General features: G+C 40.8%; 1 protein-coding gene across 1 annotated transcript in view; it reads right to left on the bottom strand.

Annotated features, from left to right (window-relative positions):
* schip1 (schwannomin interacting protein 1) overlaps positions 1 to 16,316 on the bottom strand; it is a 231,447-nt gene that overhangs the window by 134,595 nt on the left and 80,536 nt on the right. Inside the window, exons 6-8 of the mRNA XM_026191808.2 lie at positions 14,553 to 14,617; positions 13,684 to 13,755; positions 13,318 to 13,453 (exon numbers count right to left, since the gene is read on the bottom strand). Coding sequence (XP_026047593.1) covers positions 13,318 to 13,453; positions 13,684 to 13,755; positions 14,553 to 14,617 — 273 coding nt within the window. The remainder of the gene's footprint in view (positions 1 to 13,317; positions 13,454 to 13,683; positions 13,756 to 14,552; positions 14,618 to 16,316) is intronic.

Here is a 16,316-nt window from a genome sequence, read left to right as displayed (position 1 = left end):
TCCCAGTGATTGCTTTGGTTGTTAGCACATTGCCAGAACTGGCTGTGGTTTTTCATGTTTGGATGCAAAACCTGCTAATTACAAGTCGAAAATGTACAAAGCAAACCAGAAATTATGTCTAAGCACTGCAGCCACATGCTTCATACAGCACAACTTTCACTTTGAAGGCAAAAGTCTACATTTTCGATTTGTGTCACATCTTAACAGCGTGTGTAGACAAGTCTGTCTCTTCTATTCAAACTACAACTACAAGCCATGACCTAGTGACTTTTCCCTAGTGACAAGCAGTCACCAGGGGATCCGTGACTGGTTCATGGGGCTGTGTAACTGGGGCTTTAGCAATCATTTTCCCAGCAAATGCCATCAACCTTCATCAACCACTCACAGGAGGACACTAATTTTTCTGTCTTGACTGCTGGTTGCCAGATAGTCATGGGCTGGTTTCTAGGCATGTGTGACTGATCCTACATTGTCAAGATTATTATGAACACCCAAAGGAAGACAGTTAACATCACATGGTTAGTGGTCACATGCCTGCGGTTTTCTGTCTTGACCTCACTCATTTCAGATCATATTGAATATAAACTTAAGTCTATTTTGAGGATTATCTGGTATGCAAATGCCACTCATTGGTACTGAATGACTGAATGACTGAATGAATGACTTGTCAAACACAAGAAAGCAAAAGTGGAAACCTTTCAGAAACCAGCGAGTAACCAGTGACGTTACCAAAATCTTTACCTAACCTTACTGTACTGAAACACTTAGTGTCAACATTTATTTAATTACCTGTATACTATATATCCAGACATTATGGTAGTTGAGTCATGACCTTGAAAATCCTCAATGAGTGGCCAGTTTAGGTGACTTTAGTAACACTAAGCTTAGTAGCTAAGGCAGTCTGGGTTAGGAGGTAGAGCGGTTTGATTTCTGGGTCCTCTGGTCTGCATGTTGAAGAATCCTTGGGCGAGACGATGAGCGCCAAGTTGCCCCCGATTAATCTATTGGAGTGTGAGTGTATGAATGTCACCTTAAATTAAATGTGTGTGAATGGATGAATGAAGCTTATAGTATTTTGAGAGAAAAGCACTATTTAAGTAACAGTCAATTTACCACAAAATCATGCCTACTTGAGCTTTCTGAATTTTCTCACCTGTTTACTTATTAATCTTTAGTTCTGGCATCTTATATTTTCTTCTTCTTCACCTAATCACAACATTACTATGAGGCTAACAATAACATTTTTGGCTTGGCACAGATTTTAACACCAGACACACTTCCTGACAGCCCTCCCATTTATCCACAAGCTAGGCCCCAAAGCCGGGATAAATGGAAGGATTTGCATCTGGTATAAAAACCTGTGCCAAACCAAATATGGAGTTGAATCTGCTGCAGGAAATAAGGGAGCAGCTGAAAGTTGTGAATGTAAAGTTATATGTCTCTGACGCTAAAATCTTGTTGTTTACTCAAAAAACTTTGTGAATGTGAGTGTGAATGGTTGTGTCTCTGTGTTAGCCCTGCATCAGATTGGCGAACTGTCGACGGTGTGTCCCGCCTCTCGTGTTATGGCAGCTGGGATAGGCTACAGGCATCCCAAGACCCTGATAAGGATAGTTGGAAGACAATGAATGGATGGATGGATATTTTAAATTTTCTCACTTTATTTTTTTCACATTGCATTAAGCTCCAATGAGACACAAAAGTATTTTTTTTTTATCCTGTTTAAAGTGCTCAAAATCTCTTGCTTTACTTTCCTCATATCTGCCTCAGTAGGCTTGCTGCCACACCCCTTGATGGCACTTAGTTTCACCCGCTCACCTTGGCACTCCATGAATTTATGCGTAAAATCAAAGCTCGTCTTCTCAACATTCTGCCTTTCAGCAGAAAAGCTTCTCCTCTTCCTAATTACCATCTCTCCCTTTACGCCTCCATCCTCCTGTCCCCACTCTTGATTTACTAAAAATGGTTTGCTTTCCCCGAGAAATGTCATGTGAACGAGGAGTTGCACTACGGTTGCTGTGAAGTCTCCCTTGTGACAGGCAGGTGCAGTATAGCGCCTTGGTTTCCGATCTTCCAGGTGTCTCTAATTATGATACTTTGGCTGACCCCTGTTCCATTTCCGCACGTCTTACAACTCTTTCACATACTTTTTTTCAACCATGTTCTCCTACAAATGCTTTGAGAATACATTAAAAAAACGACCTTCCTCCTTCGTCATTGTCATAGGATGAATAACTGGGGCAAAGTGATGACCTGTAATGTCAGTGCGGCACAGGAATATGCACTGTGTGATGATAGGGAACAAAGCTGGTTTTCACTGAGCTAATGAAACATGAAAATGCTCCATAGAGCTCAGGATCTCCCTCTTTCCCTTTACGGTCATGTCTTCTATCAAAGTTTCTCACTTAAAAAATGAAAAAAAAAAAAAATCGAATCTTAAGTTGTGGAGCAAATGTGTAGTTTCAGCAAGGTAGAAAGTTTCGTGAGCTTACTTAGAAGACAAAACTTACACTCACTTGTGAAAGTGGAGAGAAAGCTCCACAGGAGAGAGATGTGACTTTTCCAAGCGGTGAGGTCTTTACTTCACGATTGCACATTATTCCCATGGGGCACAAAGTGGTTGTGCGATGATAACATTATAAAATGTTTTTGTCTTTATTTTATTGACTGATTTCCCTCTTTATCTGCTCTCTAATCATTCCCAATACACATACATCATTACCAAGATGGATTTTTCTGGGTGAGAGATTTAGGTTAGTAAGAGAAAGGGACTGTGGAGGAAGAAAAAGAAGGAGAGGAAGCCTCTTCTCCATCTTTTCATTAATCACAAATCAGTTTGTTTCTCTCTGGGGACCAGAACACTCAGTGGGAAGAAGAATAGGCTTTTCCTCTCCCCCTTTTATCTCCCTTCTGTTCAATACATTCCCCTCTCTTCTTCTCCTCAGGATTTCTCCTGTCTCTAAATGCCAAAGCAATAAACCGAGAAACAAAATCCCCCTCCTCACTCTCACTCTCTCCTTCTCAAACAGACTGCATGTTCAGTATTTTAATAAAAATCACAGCTTAGATGGTCACATCTGAGAGAGCACATACACACCAAAATGTATGCAGACACACACACAACAACTGACTTCTGGTATGCATGCAGTCTTTTATATTTCCAAAGTCGGTTCAGTGTATCCTACCGTTCCACGCCTCAGCAGTCACTGTGACTATTAGTGGGATCTCACAGGGCTGAATAAGCAGTGGGATTGTTCACCTTGAATAACAACACGGAGAACTTCTCTGAAATATAAGTTCAGACTAGGCTGTGAAAACAGACTCATTGTCTGAGTGGGGGAATTTTGCCATCTTGATAGGAAACAGGAAAAAAAGCAGCAAGTGTACAAAATCAAAGAAAGGACTTCTCTGTACAGAAGTAAAATGATTTTCCTCGCTCACTTCGGTGATCTATTCTAAGTAATTATTATCATAGTGAAACAGCCAGTCGTTGAAAAGTTAATGCTCCACTTCCTGTAATCTTTGCCGGTGTACACAGACAAATGTGTCCTTTCACGAGTACCTACAGTACGTATGACTAGCTATGCCACATAAAATGCATTCTATTATGCTCAGCAAAGCATTATACAGTACATGTACATGAAAGAAGATAACGACCGGTATGACATTGAGTGGTTTCGTGCTCGTGGCAGAACTGAAACCTTTATCTAATCTTAGACGTGTATCGCTCCATCTCGATACTCGACTTTAGCTGCAAACCACTCGTCTCACAAGTAAAAGACACGTGCACACATAGCCACATACAACAGCAGCGGGACGAAAACTTTGCACCCTTATGTGCGCATATACACCCAGAAGTGAACTATTTTCAGTTTTCAGGTTCACATTTTAAAAGAAATGCAGAATACTAAGCTTTCTGGGTGAAAGTAAGTGATGTATGCGTTGATGTTTTAGTGTGCCACCTTGAGTCCCAGCTGAAGCGAGCAGCCAGGGCAGGGCGGAGAGAGGATAATGATCCAGCTGATAATGGAGGAGTGGAATCTGGTAAATGAGGCTGGATATAAAACGTGCTGCAGGCTGTTCCTTTGCGCTCTGTGTCTCTCTCTCTCTCTCTCTCTCTCTCTCTCTCTCTCACACACACACACACACACACACACACACACACACACACACACACACACACACACACACACACCTCAAGATATCTTCTAGCTCTTGAGGTATGAATGTGTAAAATCATGTCAAGTATAAATGAGCGCTACGGTAACATACTCTTAATTACCTCTTTCTTTCCTATGTGCATACATGTGCACGTGTATGTGTGATGCACTTATGCATGAATAGCATGAATTATGTCTGAGGCAGAGAGCATGAACTCCCCTATTAATAAAACATTTCCATTACTAGCGCTAGTTATAGGTAGGCAGAACTTGTGGCACAGGAAAATAGACGCAGTTCCATCTTCATCTCTATTTTTCAGTGTCGCCTAAAAGGCAGCACAAATGCACTGCTAATGAGCTACAGGTAGCAGCTGATGTGCTAATAGGTCCTTCAACATCTGCCAGAAAATGCTGAGGATTTTCTATGAGTCTGTGGTGGCCAGTGCGATCCTCTATGCTGTTGCATGCTGGGGGAGCAGGCTGAGGGTCGCAGATGCCAACAGACTTAATAAACTGATCCGTAAGGCCAGCAATGTTGTGGGGATGGAGCTGGACTCCCTCAAGGTGGTGTCGGAGAGGCGGATGCTGTCCAAGATAAAGACAATGTTGGATAACACCTCCCACCCACTCCATGACATGTTGGTCAGTCACAGGAGCTCGTTCAGTGAGAGACTGAGATTACCGAAAAGCACCACTGAACGACACAGGAAATCATTCCTGCCTGTGGCCATCTCCCTGTACAACGCATCCACTTAACACACTGTTTGCTGCTACAACTACACATGTTTCTTTTCCAAATATTTATTTATAAGTGACTTATGTATGTATGTATGTATATATATGTATATATTGTACTATTCTTAGTTAGCGTATTGTCTGTCTTGTCTTAATGTTGGTTTAAAATGGAGCACTGTAACAAAAAATAATTTCCCCCAGGGATCAATAAAGTATTCTGATTCTGATTCTGATTCTGAATACACACTTTATTCCAAAATGAAATGAAATGAAATCCAGAGCCAGTGCTCTGGATAAATACTGAGCAAGCTCTTATTCGTTCAGAACAGACAACAAAAAAAAATTACACAGAACATGAAAAAAGCAACACAAGCGATTTACTGTGAATTATATTTATTATTATTATTATTATTATAGATTTTTTTTTACAAAATTCTTATCTCACTGATGATAATCCATATTCCTTCTCTTCATCCTCTTATCCAGTCCTCTCAAAAAAAATATTAGATGCTTTCTTTGTAACCACTATCATGCTTATCAGCTTTCAGAATTAAATTGAGTCCTGTGTCCATCTACTTACTGTTGGACACTTTTCAGAATAAAGTATCACACTTTACAGCGCGTGGCTGCTCTTGATTACCCCTGCAAAGCCCCAATCAATAGATTCTAGAGCTAAGATAATGAATAATTGTATCAGTCTGTTGCACTTCAAATCATCGCTGTCTCCAATCAGGCTTTGATGATCAATTACGTCTGTTTTATGGAGCGAGCAGGAGATCAGTGAAATACCGTAATGGTGGTTGTGGGATCAGTAAAGACAGAAAGGCACTCTTGGTATGAGAAAAGGGGAAAGGAAAGAAGGTGCTTTTTGCTCCTTTTAATGATATATGTTGTAACATGCTAGGTTTTTTCAAGCAGATGTATTTTTTTATATTAAAATGTTATCAGAGAATGACGCACGTGTGAGTATCTTTTGACTTTGTGAAGGTTTGGGAACGCGTCTCAATTTGCTTGTCCGTGTTGTTGCACAAATACTGTTCAAAGCTGCTGTTCTCTTCTCCCTTTGCATTGGTTAATACTGACGTCTCCATGTGAAAGTGGGATTTGTAAAGCACATCAGTTGCTGGGGCCCGAGTGACCTGCAGTTAACAGCACAATATTTTCTACATCAATGTGTAGTTTTCACAGGTTTCTTAAAGGTAGTTGTTTATTTAGATCATTGTAACACAACCTGAAAATGTTTATATTAGCTAGCAGTGGATAACAATAATTTGATATTACCATACAATGCGTTACATTTCATGTAATATCAATGCAGTCACTCAAATGAAATGCTGGGAGTAAATTCCTCTGTAAGGTCTCAAGGGAGTTTAAGCCACCATTGTTTACTATTTGTAGACTCTGTTATTATCATGATCTTTCTTCTGTTTTCATCCCAGCACATTTTGACAGCACCAATTTATGTAAAGGAAGTTGAGAATGAAATTGGAAGGGGAAAAAAAGGGTGAAAAAATAGGGAGGGATGACATTTTATAAATAGAAGGCGGGCTAGAAAAACCCAGCAGCTTGTTCGCAAGTCTGATGTCATCCTGAAACCCTTTAATATTTAATTCAAAGTGTTGTGAAATTAAAAAGGCTCAAGGAGAAAAGGAAAGGGAGGCAAAATAGAAGGGACGCAGGGAGAAAGGTAGAGCGAGACAGATAAGAGAGTGTAATAAAAAAAAAAAAGCAGCTCACCTCTCTTTTTAATTACAAATATGTTGATAATGAGCTATTAATTTAAAAGAAGAGGCCCTTGACTGGCATTATCAGACAGAAGGGGAAGGGGGGTGTTTACAAACTGAGAGTGTCCTCTACACAGCAACAACATCAGCGTGCCTGCAGATCTGGATAGGGTGTTCTGAAACTGTGTGCCTTTGAATCCAGATCGATAAAGTAATTGATAGTCAATAAAATGAATACCTTGCAGAGTAAACACTAGATCCATTTTGATAAAGGTTTTTTTTTCTGCTTTTTTTACTGGACCTGGACTCCTCCCAGGTATTGGGTTAGTCTATCCCAGCAAAGCAGAACAGTGACCTCCTGTGGATTCTAATATACAACACAAATGCAACATGACGTCACACTGAAGCGAGGGCTGTTACCATTTGCAAACTACTGTTCTGCAAATACGTCAAAATTATTTAAACCCCAATGATGATCGTGCAGTTTGTGAACTCACGTATTTTTGATTTTTAGAATTTCACCTATCAAATAACTTCAACGTTTGACTAATTGAGAGTCGGTGTTCATTCAGTCCCACGTCCGTCACAGTCGCACACAAACACACGCATCGTGTCGAGAATGTCACATGGCCATAATATGCATTACACACTTCAGGGAGTGTATGATGTGACATGTCCCAGGTGAGAAAGGGCCCATGTTTGACTTGACATGCTGCTGGCAGGTGATTAACAGAGAGTCAGACCTCGGTGCCCTCCATTAGATATTATTACGCAGAAGGCTCCATCTCCCTTATACATAATTATAAGAGTCATATGAATGTCCTTCACATGTCTGCAGGGTGGTTGTAACACTGGAGCTGGAGCACATATTAGAGACTCAGATTGTTTTAAGTCAGTTTGACTTGGTTACAGCCAAGAAAACTCAGCAACGTTGAGATAAAGAACCAGACCGTCTCCGCACAAGACGGTGATGGACTGGTGCGGGGTCACTAATGATTCTGTCAATCAATACCATGGCTGGTGTGTCACAGCAGTCTTTTGCATCCTGTCAGGCCCATCACTCAGTGCACCTCAGACACAGTGAAGAGCCAGCACACACAGACCTACACGATTACTATGCGGCACATCTCATCTAGGTGAGAGATTATGACAAGAGGGATTATGTCAATGAAATCTGCAGCCCACAGACCCAGCATCACTCCCGAGGACTAAGAAAGAGTATAAACCCATGTATAGGATACCTTTTCAATCAATTTCCTCCCTAATGAACTGCCTCAATGAGGCTTCAATAAACCTAAACTAATTCAAGGCAATCCTTAATCTCCTGACCTAGCCTTTTTGCATTGTCCCTGGTATTACAGTAACAGGATTGTAAAAGCATTGGCTCCAGATACACCCGTCCTCAAGTGACGAAGAGACTGGTGGGGGTTAGCATTAATTTCCAAAGCCTTATGTTTCATTTGCATAATTACCATAAATCAGTGCAGGGATGTTCTGGTCGACAGTAGAGGGGAACAGAGAAACGCTATTGGGAAAAGGAAATGTTTGGGAAGGTGACAGCATGCAAAAGACTGCTGACTTAGCGGGCAGTGTGGTGATTAAGGAATAACTGTGTTATTCTAAAAACAAAGTTAAGTATGTCGTGATGGAAACTGGAGTCCCCCCCCTGTATCAATCAGTGAATCATTTCGTTAAAATAATAACTTTTTTAAACTGCTGGAAAAATATCCAAATAGTTGGTAAGTATAACAGATAATTGTAACGTTTTTTTCACCTGTTCAAAGAGTTTAACATTGCAGGTGATGCGCTAAACTTTGATGCTCTTCAAGATAAATTGGGGATATTTGGCTTCAAAGAAACAGATTTGATTTAATTGACTTTGTGGCAACAGTTTCAGTAATGCTTTAAAAATATTCATACTTCATGCAGCATGAAGGTACCTTTTAGGGAATGCTGCACTATGAGCTTAATATACAGTAAATACAGCAGAATGAAGCCGCAGTAAACACGAGGGAGAGCCATTTATACAATAACAATACTGAGGTCTTTGGGTAATCACCATTCTACCTGTGTAACACAGTAGGTGATCTTTGCTGCTTTCCTCTACATACAGTAAAGAAAGGTTGACTTGTGCAGTAAACTAAAGGATCCGTCATTAAAACTATGTGAGCTCACTGACGGGGAAACTATTTGTATCCTGCACTGGATTAAATGGGTGAAACAAATGTGAGGGGTTAAATGCTTTGACACAGGGTACAGACTGTGCAGCCTGCTGGCTCAGTAATCTGCTGAAGTTCTTGTGCTTTGTGTAATATTGAATTTGAGTCATCTGCAGAGCAGTCGGGGTTATTTAAGGACAGCTACAAACATGCAAGAGGTTAAACCGAAGACCTAAATAGGTAGTGCTATATTGCTGAAAGATTAATCTCTCTTTGAAGCCATCTCCTACTTCATGCTGTACATAAAGAGCAGACAGTACAGTAAGCTCACAAAAGTTCCCTAAACTTTGCCTAACCTCTTTTATCTCTACTTCCAGGCCTCCACAGCTGCTGCTGCTGCCTGGTCTGATAAAGCCAAGAGAACAGTATGTGGGTGAGCAAATGATAAAAACAGACACTGAAACTGAGAAAGATGCAGGGACGCTCTGAGAGAGCCATTAAGACTGAGATGGAAAAAGAGAAAGACATAAAATACTCTAAGAACTAAATAAACTATCACATGAAAGGAGGAGGAGAGTGTTAAGAGAGCACTGATGGAGGGGGCAGAGATGGAGACATATGACAGCTGGCAGACAGAGAAGGCGGCACTCCTCTGCTCAGTTTCCCTGCACCTTAGCAGGCCAGATGGACTGAGTTGGCCCTCTGTGCCCTTCATAAGCCAACACACACACACACACACACACACACACACACACACACACACACACACACACACACACACACACACACACACACACACACACACACACACACACAGAGTTTATATATTTAGTTATATTTTTCGGGAACACTAGCTTATTTCGTCTATTAAGGTAAATGACTATTCTCTGCCAAGTGGCATTGTACTATAATATGCTGGTTTCACACTGTGATGTTGAATTTATGTAAAAGTATTAGGCCTCTATGTACTTACAGAGTAATTACCGAGCAGTTAATTACTGTTGCAGTATTTGACTTATTATATTTCTGCTAGATCTTAAAGATGTTGTATTAATCTAGTATGTATTAAAAAGAAAACCCAATAAACTCGACTGTGATACAGGCCCTCCCTCTACTGTCAAAACTCTGCTACTACATTAAAGAGCATGGATCAGCACCAAAGTAAAGGACAGCTCCCACACTCCAAAACAGTCCCACAAATTACCTTAAAAAAAAAAAAAAAACAAGGAAGAAAACTGAACTAGAACCTCTATCAAAGCCCTTAAATTTTTAAACTTAAAAATAACAAACCTCTTGTTTAATTTTTAAGATCTCTGGATGTTTGTTTTCATTCTCATTTCTCCAGTAATTGAGCAACAACACTGCTAGAGGCATAAAAAACAGATTCAGCCAGTCCCAAAACAGTATTGATTGATGTCTGGTTATAAAAAGACATCTATCATCTAGACAGTCTAAAATTGAAGCTGCACTGGACTGTGTGTTCATGTGCCCGTGCCTGTGTGTGTGTGCGTGTGTGTGTGTGTACTTGCTGGTGGTCTGGCTAGCCGTGTTGATGCAGCACAATATTATGAAACAATAAAATGTAGACAGCTGATTCATGTCTCAGCATAAAAGCCAGAGTTTTGTTAGGTTCCCCTTTAATGAAACCTATAATTTCTGCCACCCTCGATGGCGTTGCCACACAGCAGAGGGATCGATCATAAAGAGAGATATCTAGAGCTGCTCGATTTTGCAGGATTGCCATGGCAATTAGTGAGCCAAGTTGCAGTGCGAAAAGTAATTTACACAGTAAAGTCACATGTCAACCACATCTTTCGGCTGAGAACAGTACACTCATCTCTCTTAAACACACACAAGGGTGGGGAAAAAAAAGAAAAACACCCACCCACACAGGCTGCAGAGTAATGCAGCAAGGTTTTGTCAAAGACTGATGTTGTAGTCACAAAGGTTAGAAACTCAATCACTTTAGCGATGGCTTCCACGTCACCGTGTCTCAAGACTCCATCCCGCATATGTGTGTGCGTGTGTGTTTATCCATGAATGTACAAACACCAATGTGTGCTGAGAATGATTAGCTGGGTCAACAGAAATGTAACAGGGCGGAGATGTCACAACCAGCTAAAACATTACCGTAAAGACAGGACGACTAAACAAAGGGAGGGAAAGGTCAAAAAGCGAGAGAACCTGTGTGAAGCGAGACAGCTTCAACATAATAGCGCAGATTTCGCTGGGCTATTGCGATCAATTCTCTTGAAATCACAAGAGAGCAAAAGCTGACTCTTCCTTTCTCACAGAGGAGGGCAGATCTACAACATCAGCACATTCAACCGGTGAAGCAACGTCTGTTTTTCATCCGCCTTTCCTCTCCGCCACTCTCCTCCGTCTCCCGTGACCTTAGGGTCTATTACACGCACGCTCCCGCGCTGTCTTTCTCTCTTGGTGATGATCATCTGGCCTTGTCAGCAGGTTGAAGTCACTGAGCTAAGCATTTCCACACCACATAAACGATGTCTCTTTTGTGTGTGTTTGTGTGCTGTTGTCGTGTGTACAAACTTGGCTGATGGCATTATACGCAAACATTCAGGATGGATGCGCGCGTATAACGTCATCAACCACCAGCTGCGAATCTTATAGGTCGCCTGACAGCTTCTAAGCCAGCAGATTGTATTTCTGTTCCACAGCACTCTGTATTCTCTTCACTCATAACCCACTCGACCCCCTTTTGTCCTCAAGAATCCAAATCCAAATCTTCTTCAGTGTAAAAGCTTTTCTCTGTAGTGACTGAGTGGACAAGTACCACCTAAGTGTGCTCAAATGCAGAACTCTCCCAGCCGTCTCTGAGATTTAACCTGCCTGTTGACTTCAGGCTCAGAGATTAGTAGAGGAGTGTACACACACTTGCTATTCAGCCAGAAGCCTGAAGACGACGTCAGTACAGAATTATAATGACCACAACAGAAGCAGTAGAGAAAATCCCAGGGATTTACTGTGGTCTGGTTAAATGGAAGATCGGAAGATGTGCTGAATGAGAATGGCATTTCGGCTGCTCTCTATTCTCAGCGTGCGCTTGCTCTGAGAGTGTGTTTAAGAGAGACCACATCCCCGTATATTTACTCTTTGATAGCGGCTGGTTCTAAGTTTGCGGAGCAAATAAACTGGCTTTAAGATACTGCCCCCTTGTGGACATAAGTGGGACTACGAGCACAGTTTCACAGTCTCTACAAAAGGCTTGTCATAACTTGGAGCAACATATTAAAACACTGACAAGAAAAGTGAGAAAAATTTGTGAACTTTCTGTATTTATGTAAAAATAAAGTCTCATGTGAGAAAAAGAAGAAATCCAAAACACTGTTGTATTTTATCTAATAAAATTAAAATATACTGTTTGTTTCTACACAGCAAATTAAAGCAGAAAGAAAAACAATCAACACCATTCAATAAAACAAAACAGGAATGTGTAGGTCAAAGCTATTTTGACTTTGACTTTGACTTGTCGACTGATTTGGTTGCATATAGCTGGAAAGCATCAGAAAGTCAACACAGTGACTGCTTTTACTCACGCTGCTAAAATGACACAAAATACTAAACGAGGTAAACCACACACCCCAAAGTCACACCCAAAGGCTTAAAGCAGCCAGATAAGCTAACTAACATCTCTGCTCGTGTGTCTTTAACAAGACGGCACAAAGAAACCAAAGAAAGAAACCTTTACACAACTACACTGTAGAGAACACACAACATCTGGCATTCATCCCAGAGTAGTACAGTAGAGGGAGCCTAGTAATTATGAGTTACTTTGCTGCTCACCATGTTAAAGGGGAAATGAAATCCTACATGTCACGGTCCCTCCTAAGGAAAGGTTTGGTAATGCAGCAATGGAATATCCCTAAAACTCAAGTAAAACAACAAAGGTTTAAACAACTAAGTTCCACATTGAAGTGCGACCAAATTAGAGGCCAGACATTTTGCCTTCATAAAAATATATATGAACAAAAAGCAAAACTAGCTGAGCTGAATGAAAACATTGTCGAGCTTTAATCAATTCAATTCAGTTTTATTTATACAGCACCAAATTACTGCAGCAGTCCCCTCCAACATGTTGTAAAGTAAAGACCCTACCCTACCAATCTACAGATGCTAGGTTGAAGTTAGCGCTTCCAAAAAGTTTCTGTTATCAGTTATTAAATCCAAGCTGTTAATGGAAATGTGTAATGTGTCTGTTTGACTGCACTTCTGAAGCTCAGATAAGATCTTATGAACAAGTAGTGCAGAACAAACAGGTAAATCAAAAGGATTTTCTTTTGCCACTGTACTGTCACACACTTCTAACATAAGCCTGCATATAGTATTACATATTGTTAACATACAACACAAAACTACTGCACCAACCAACACGTGACTAACGGCAGTCATTTCTAGTCATTTGTCACACACACACGCTCAGACACGCAGCCTCCTCAAATGCTATCACACACGTAGCATGTTGTTTAAAGCCATACATTTGTAATAGAACATTTGCTTGACATGGGCGTGACTTACTGGGGTGCTGCCGTCTGACAGGGTCAACATGCTGATTGACATGCTCATCTTATCGGAGGAGGAGAGGGACGGTGGGGAAGGGCTCCTTTTCTCCACTTCCTGTCGCTGCAGGAAGTCACGCCAAGCCCGCTGAATACTGCATGTAAAAGATAAAGAAAGATTCATTTGACCTGTGACTCACTGAAAGCTACAGAGAGGTAAACAGGCACAAAAATGTTCAAATCTCATGAACGCAATGATGGAAATTAACATAATAGTAGTTATACACAAGAAATGAAGCACTTTATTAAATGTTTTTTTAATGACTGCAATTAAAACAAAAGTCTGCAAATGGTCCTTTTTTAGACAGATAAAAGAAATACTCACATCAACACCTTGTTCTCAATTGGTGGCAGGTTGACATTGATGTTGTTGTCTAGGTTCATAGTCAGGTGATTACTGAGCAGAAGAAAAGGGGAAAGGGGTAAAGACATTCAAAGAACAACAAACAGCACACACACAAAGACACACACATACATCCATACAGGTCCAGTCTACGTTATCAGTAATTAAACAGTGGTAAATCACTCCTATAGGGAAACTGCAGCAGAACAAGAGCAGGATAATCATTCTGTCTCTGTGCTTATTACTATAAGGTTTACCTAAGGTGTGATTTGATGCTGCAAAGGGGATAGAGATACACCCCCCCCCCCCCCCCCCCGATGCTTCTTCTTCTTCTTTCCATTAATCTGCAACTGTTTCAGAGTGAAATAAATAAAACAGAAATTAACTGGATTAGCCCCTTGCTGATCGCTGACATCAGAATTCCTTACACAGGTGGCTTATGCAGCTTCTTCTTTCAATATGTTAAATTGCAGGTCTGCACCAGGGCTGCTGTCTGCAACATCCTGCAGTTAGAAAATCTTGCGATGGAGGAGTTTCTGAAGAAATTCTGAGCACAGTTTCATGGGTTTGCATGTGATGGTGGAGCTGCTGGGATGAGTGAGTAAACAGAAGCAGCCACAGTCTCGATTGAAAATATCAACCGTAACCTGATCGTCATTTGCTGAATCATTCACAAGTTAGTGTATCTGAAGAGGAAAACATGCGACTGAGAATACTGTGCATTAAAAACACACCATGATACTCTCGTATCATATTTATGAGTTAAAGTCATATTTATGACTTTAAGTCATAAATATAAATATATAGGACTACTCTGGGTCGGTTATGTGTGCACATATAACCAAACTCACCTGTGCAGCTGGAAGCCTTCATTATTAACATGCTTGTATCCACTCTGGAGGCTCTTGAGATGAATCTGTGTAAGAGATACACAAGAGGGACAAATACAGAGTCAAGCAGCTGGGAACAGGAGGAGGAGGAGGCGATGAGATGAGAAAGATGAGAGGAGATCCCAGCATTTTGTGTGTGCGTGCACAATTATGAATGAATGTGTGCCAGATGTGTGATCATTGTGCTGAGATCAGGGACCCCTGAGGGATGCGGTTTGGCAGCATTTTGGTTCACTTAAATGTTTTCTTGAGAAGTTAGTAAAGTAAGCTTTGAAAAAATTCGGCCATCTGAGCTGGCTCAGCATTTTCCAGGCATTTGGATCAGAAGCACACAGAGAGAAAGAGAGAGAGACCAGGGCAGAGCAAATAAGTCGCAAAGGACATCATTGATGTAGCAATGGCACAGCTGTACAGATGTGCCAATCACATTGGAGATTAGAGCAGTAAAACTTTACTCCTCTACTAAAATTACTTTTAGCTCCATCCTCCAGTCCTCGCCAGCTGCTCTCCTCCCCTTGGCTCCATTCTTGAGTTTTAATAGTGCTTTATAATGAGGACAGGCCTGCCTCTACATAATTGAACATACTAATTCAATTACAAAGGAGCAACAATGTTTAAGTGGAGCATTTCTTCCTGATGAGCCAAGCGAGTCGCATCAGGGCACCAAGCATCTATCAGCGTCATCCCAATGTATTTGTGGATGTGTGTTTATGGGCAAACTTCAATTTTATTTGGCTATTATTGTTATTAATTCATTACTGCATAATGACCTATGCACGAAAGAATATATTGCATCTATTAAATAGCAAAGTGGGCTGTAAAGAAACCTGCACAAAGAAATATTTTTGCAGCTCGCACATGTATGACCACACTAAGACAAATCACCACACTCAAGTGGTTAGCTGATGCTTTGGTTCAAGGTGTTTAATATTCATTATATGTGTTGATATATAAGTTCCCCACTTAATAACTATGCAAGTGTCCTGTCCTTCTGAAGTGTTACTTACACAAACGTAGTACATAAATAGTGCATTTAAAACAGTGTAGGAACCACTGTCTTACTATATTATAGAACTAGGCTTATAAAAATATCTTGTTTGGCTGTTTGCTTAATTTCAGTGTGACAGGCAGTGTTGTTTTTTTCTCATTTCTCTGCCTCCCAGAAGGAACAAGCAGCTCATTAGGCAGAATCAAGGACTTTGACTAGTGATCAATGACTGTTTCAAGAAGCTTTTTCCTCCCCTTCTCTTTTTTTCCCACATTGTCTTTTCCTCTCCGTTTACTCAAATGAAATAAGGTTCACTGAAAGCACAACTGCAGCTCCACTGAACCCAGACCTCCCTGAACTGTCATTTGTTTTGAGAGCCAGTGAAGTCACCTTTGCATTTCCAAATTCCCTGGAAAGACAGTAGGTTTTATGCTATAGAATCCACCAGTTTCACAGATAGAAATCCAATTAAACACTTTCTCTCTCTAGAGAAAGAGATACCAGAGAATTAAACAACATGATGTAGAGATAAGCAGAGTATAAATGAGTAGAGATGTGTGTGTGTGTGTGTGTGTGTGTGTGTGTGTGTGTGTGTGTGTGTGTGTGTGTGTGTGTGTGTGTGTGTGTGTGTGTGTGTGTGTGTGTGGTTTTGAGTAATAGAGGTGCTGGGAGACTGAATGAGGCGATCATTTCAATTTCCCCTTCGAGTTACTGATGGTACTGTCACAAGCCTGACC

Source organism: Astatotilapia calliptera, chromosome 14 (assembly GCF_964374335.1).
Source record: "Astatotilapia calliptera chromosome 14, fAstCal68.1, whole genome shotgun sequence".
In the NCBI taxonomy this organism is placed as follows: domain Eukaryota; kingdom Metazoa; phylum Chordata; class Actinopteri; order Cichliformes; family Cichlidae; genus Astatotilapia; species Astatotilapia calliptera.
The sequence above is the reverse complement of the archived record's forward strand: the minus strand, read 5'-3'. Positions and strand labels throughout refer to the sequence as shown.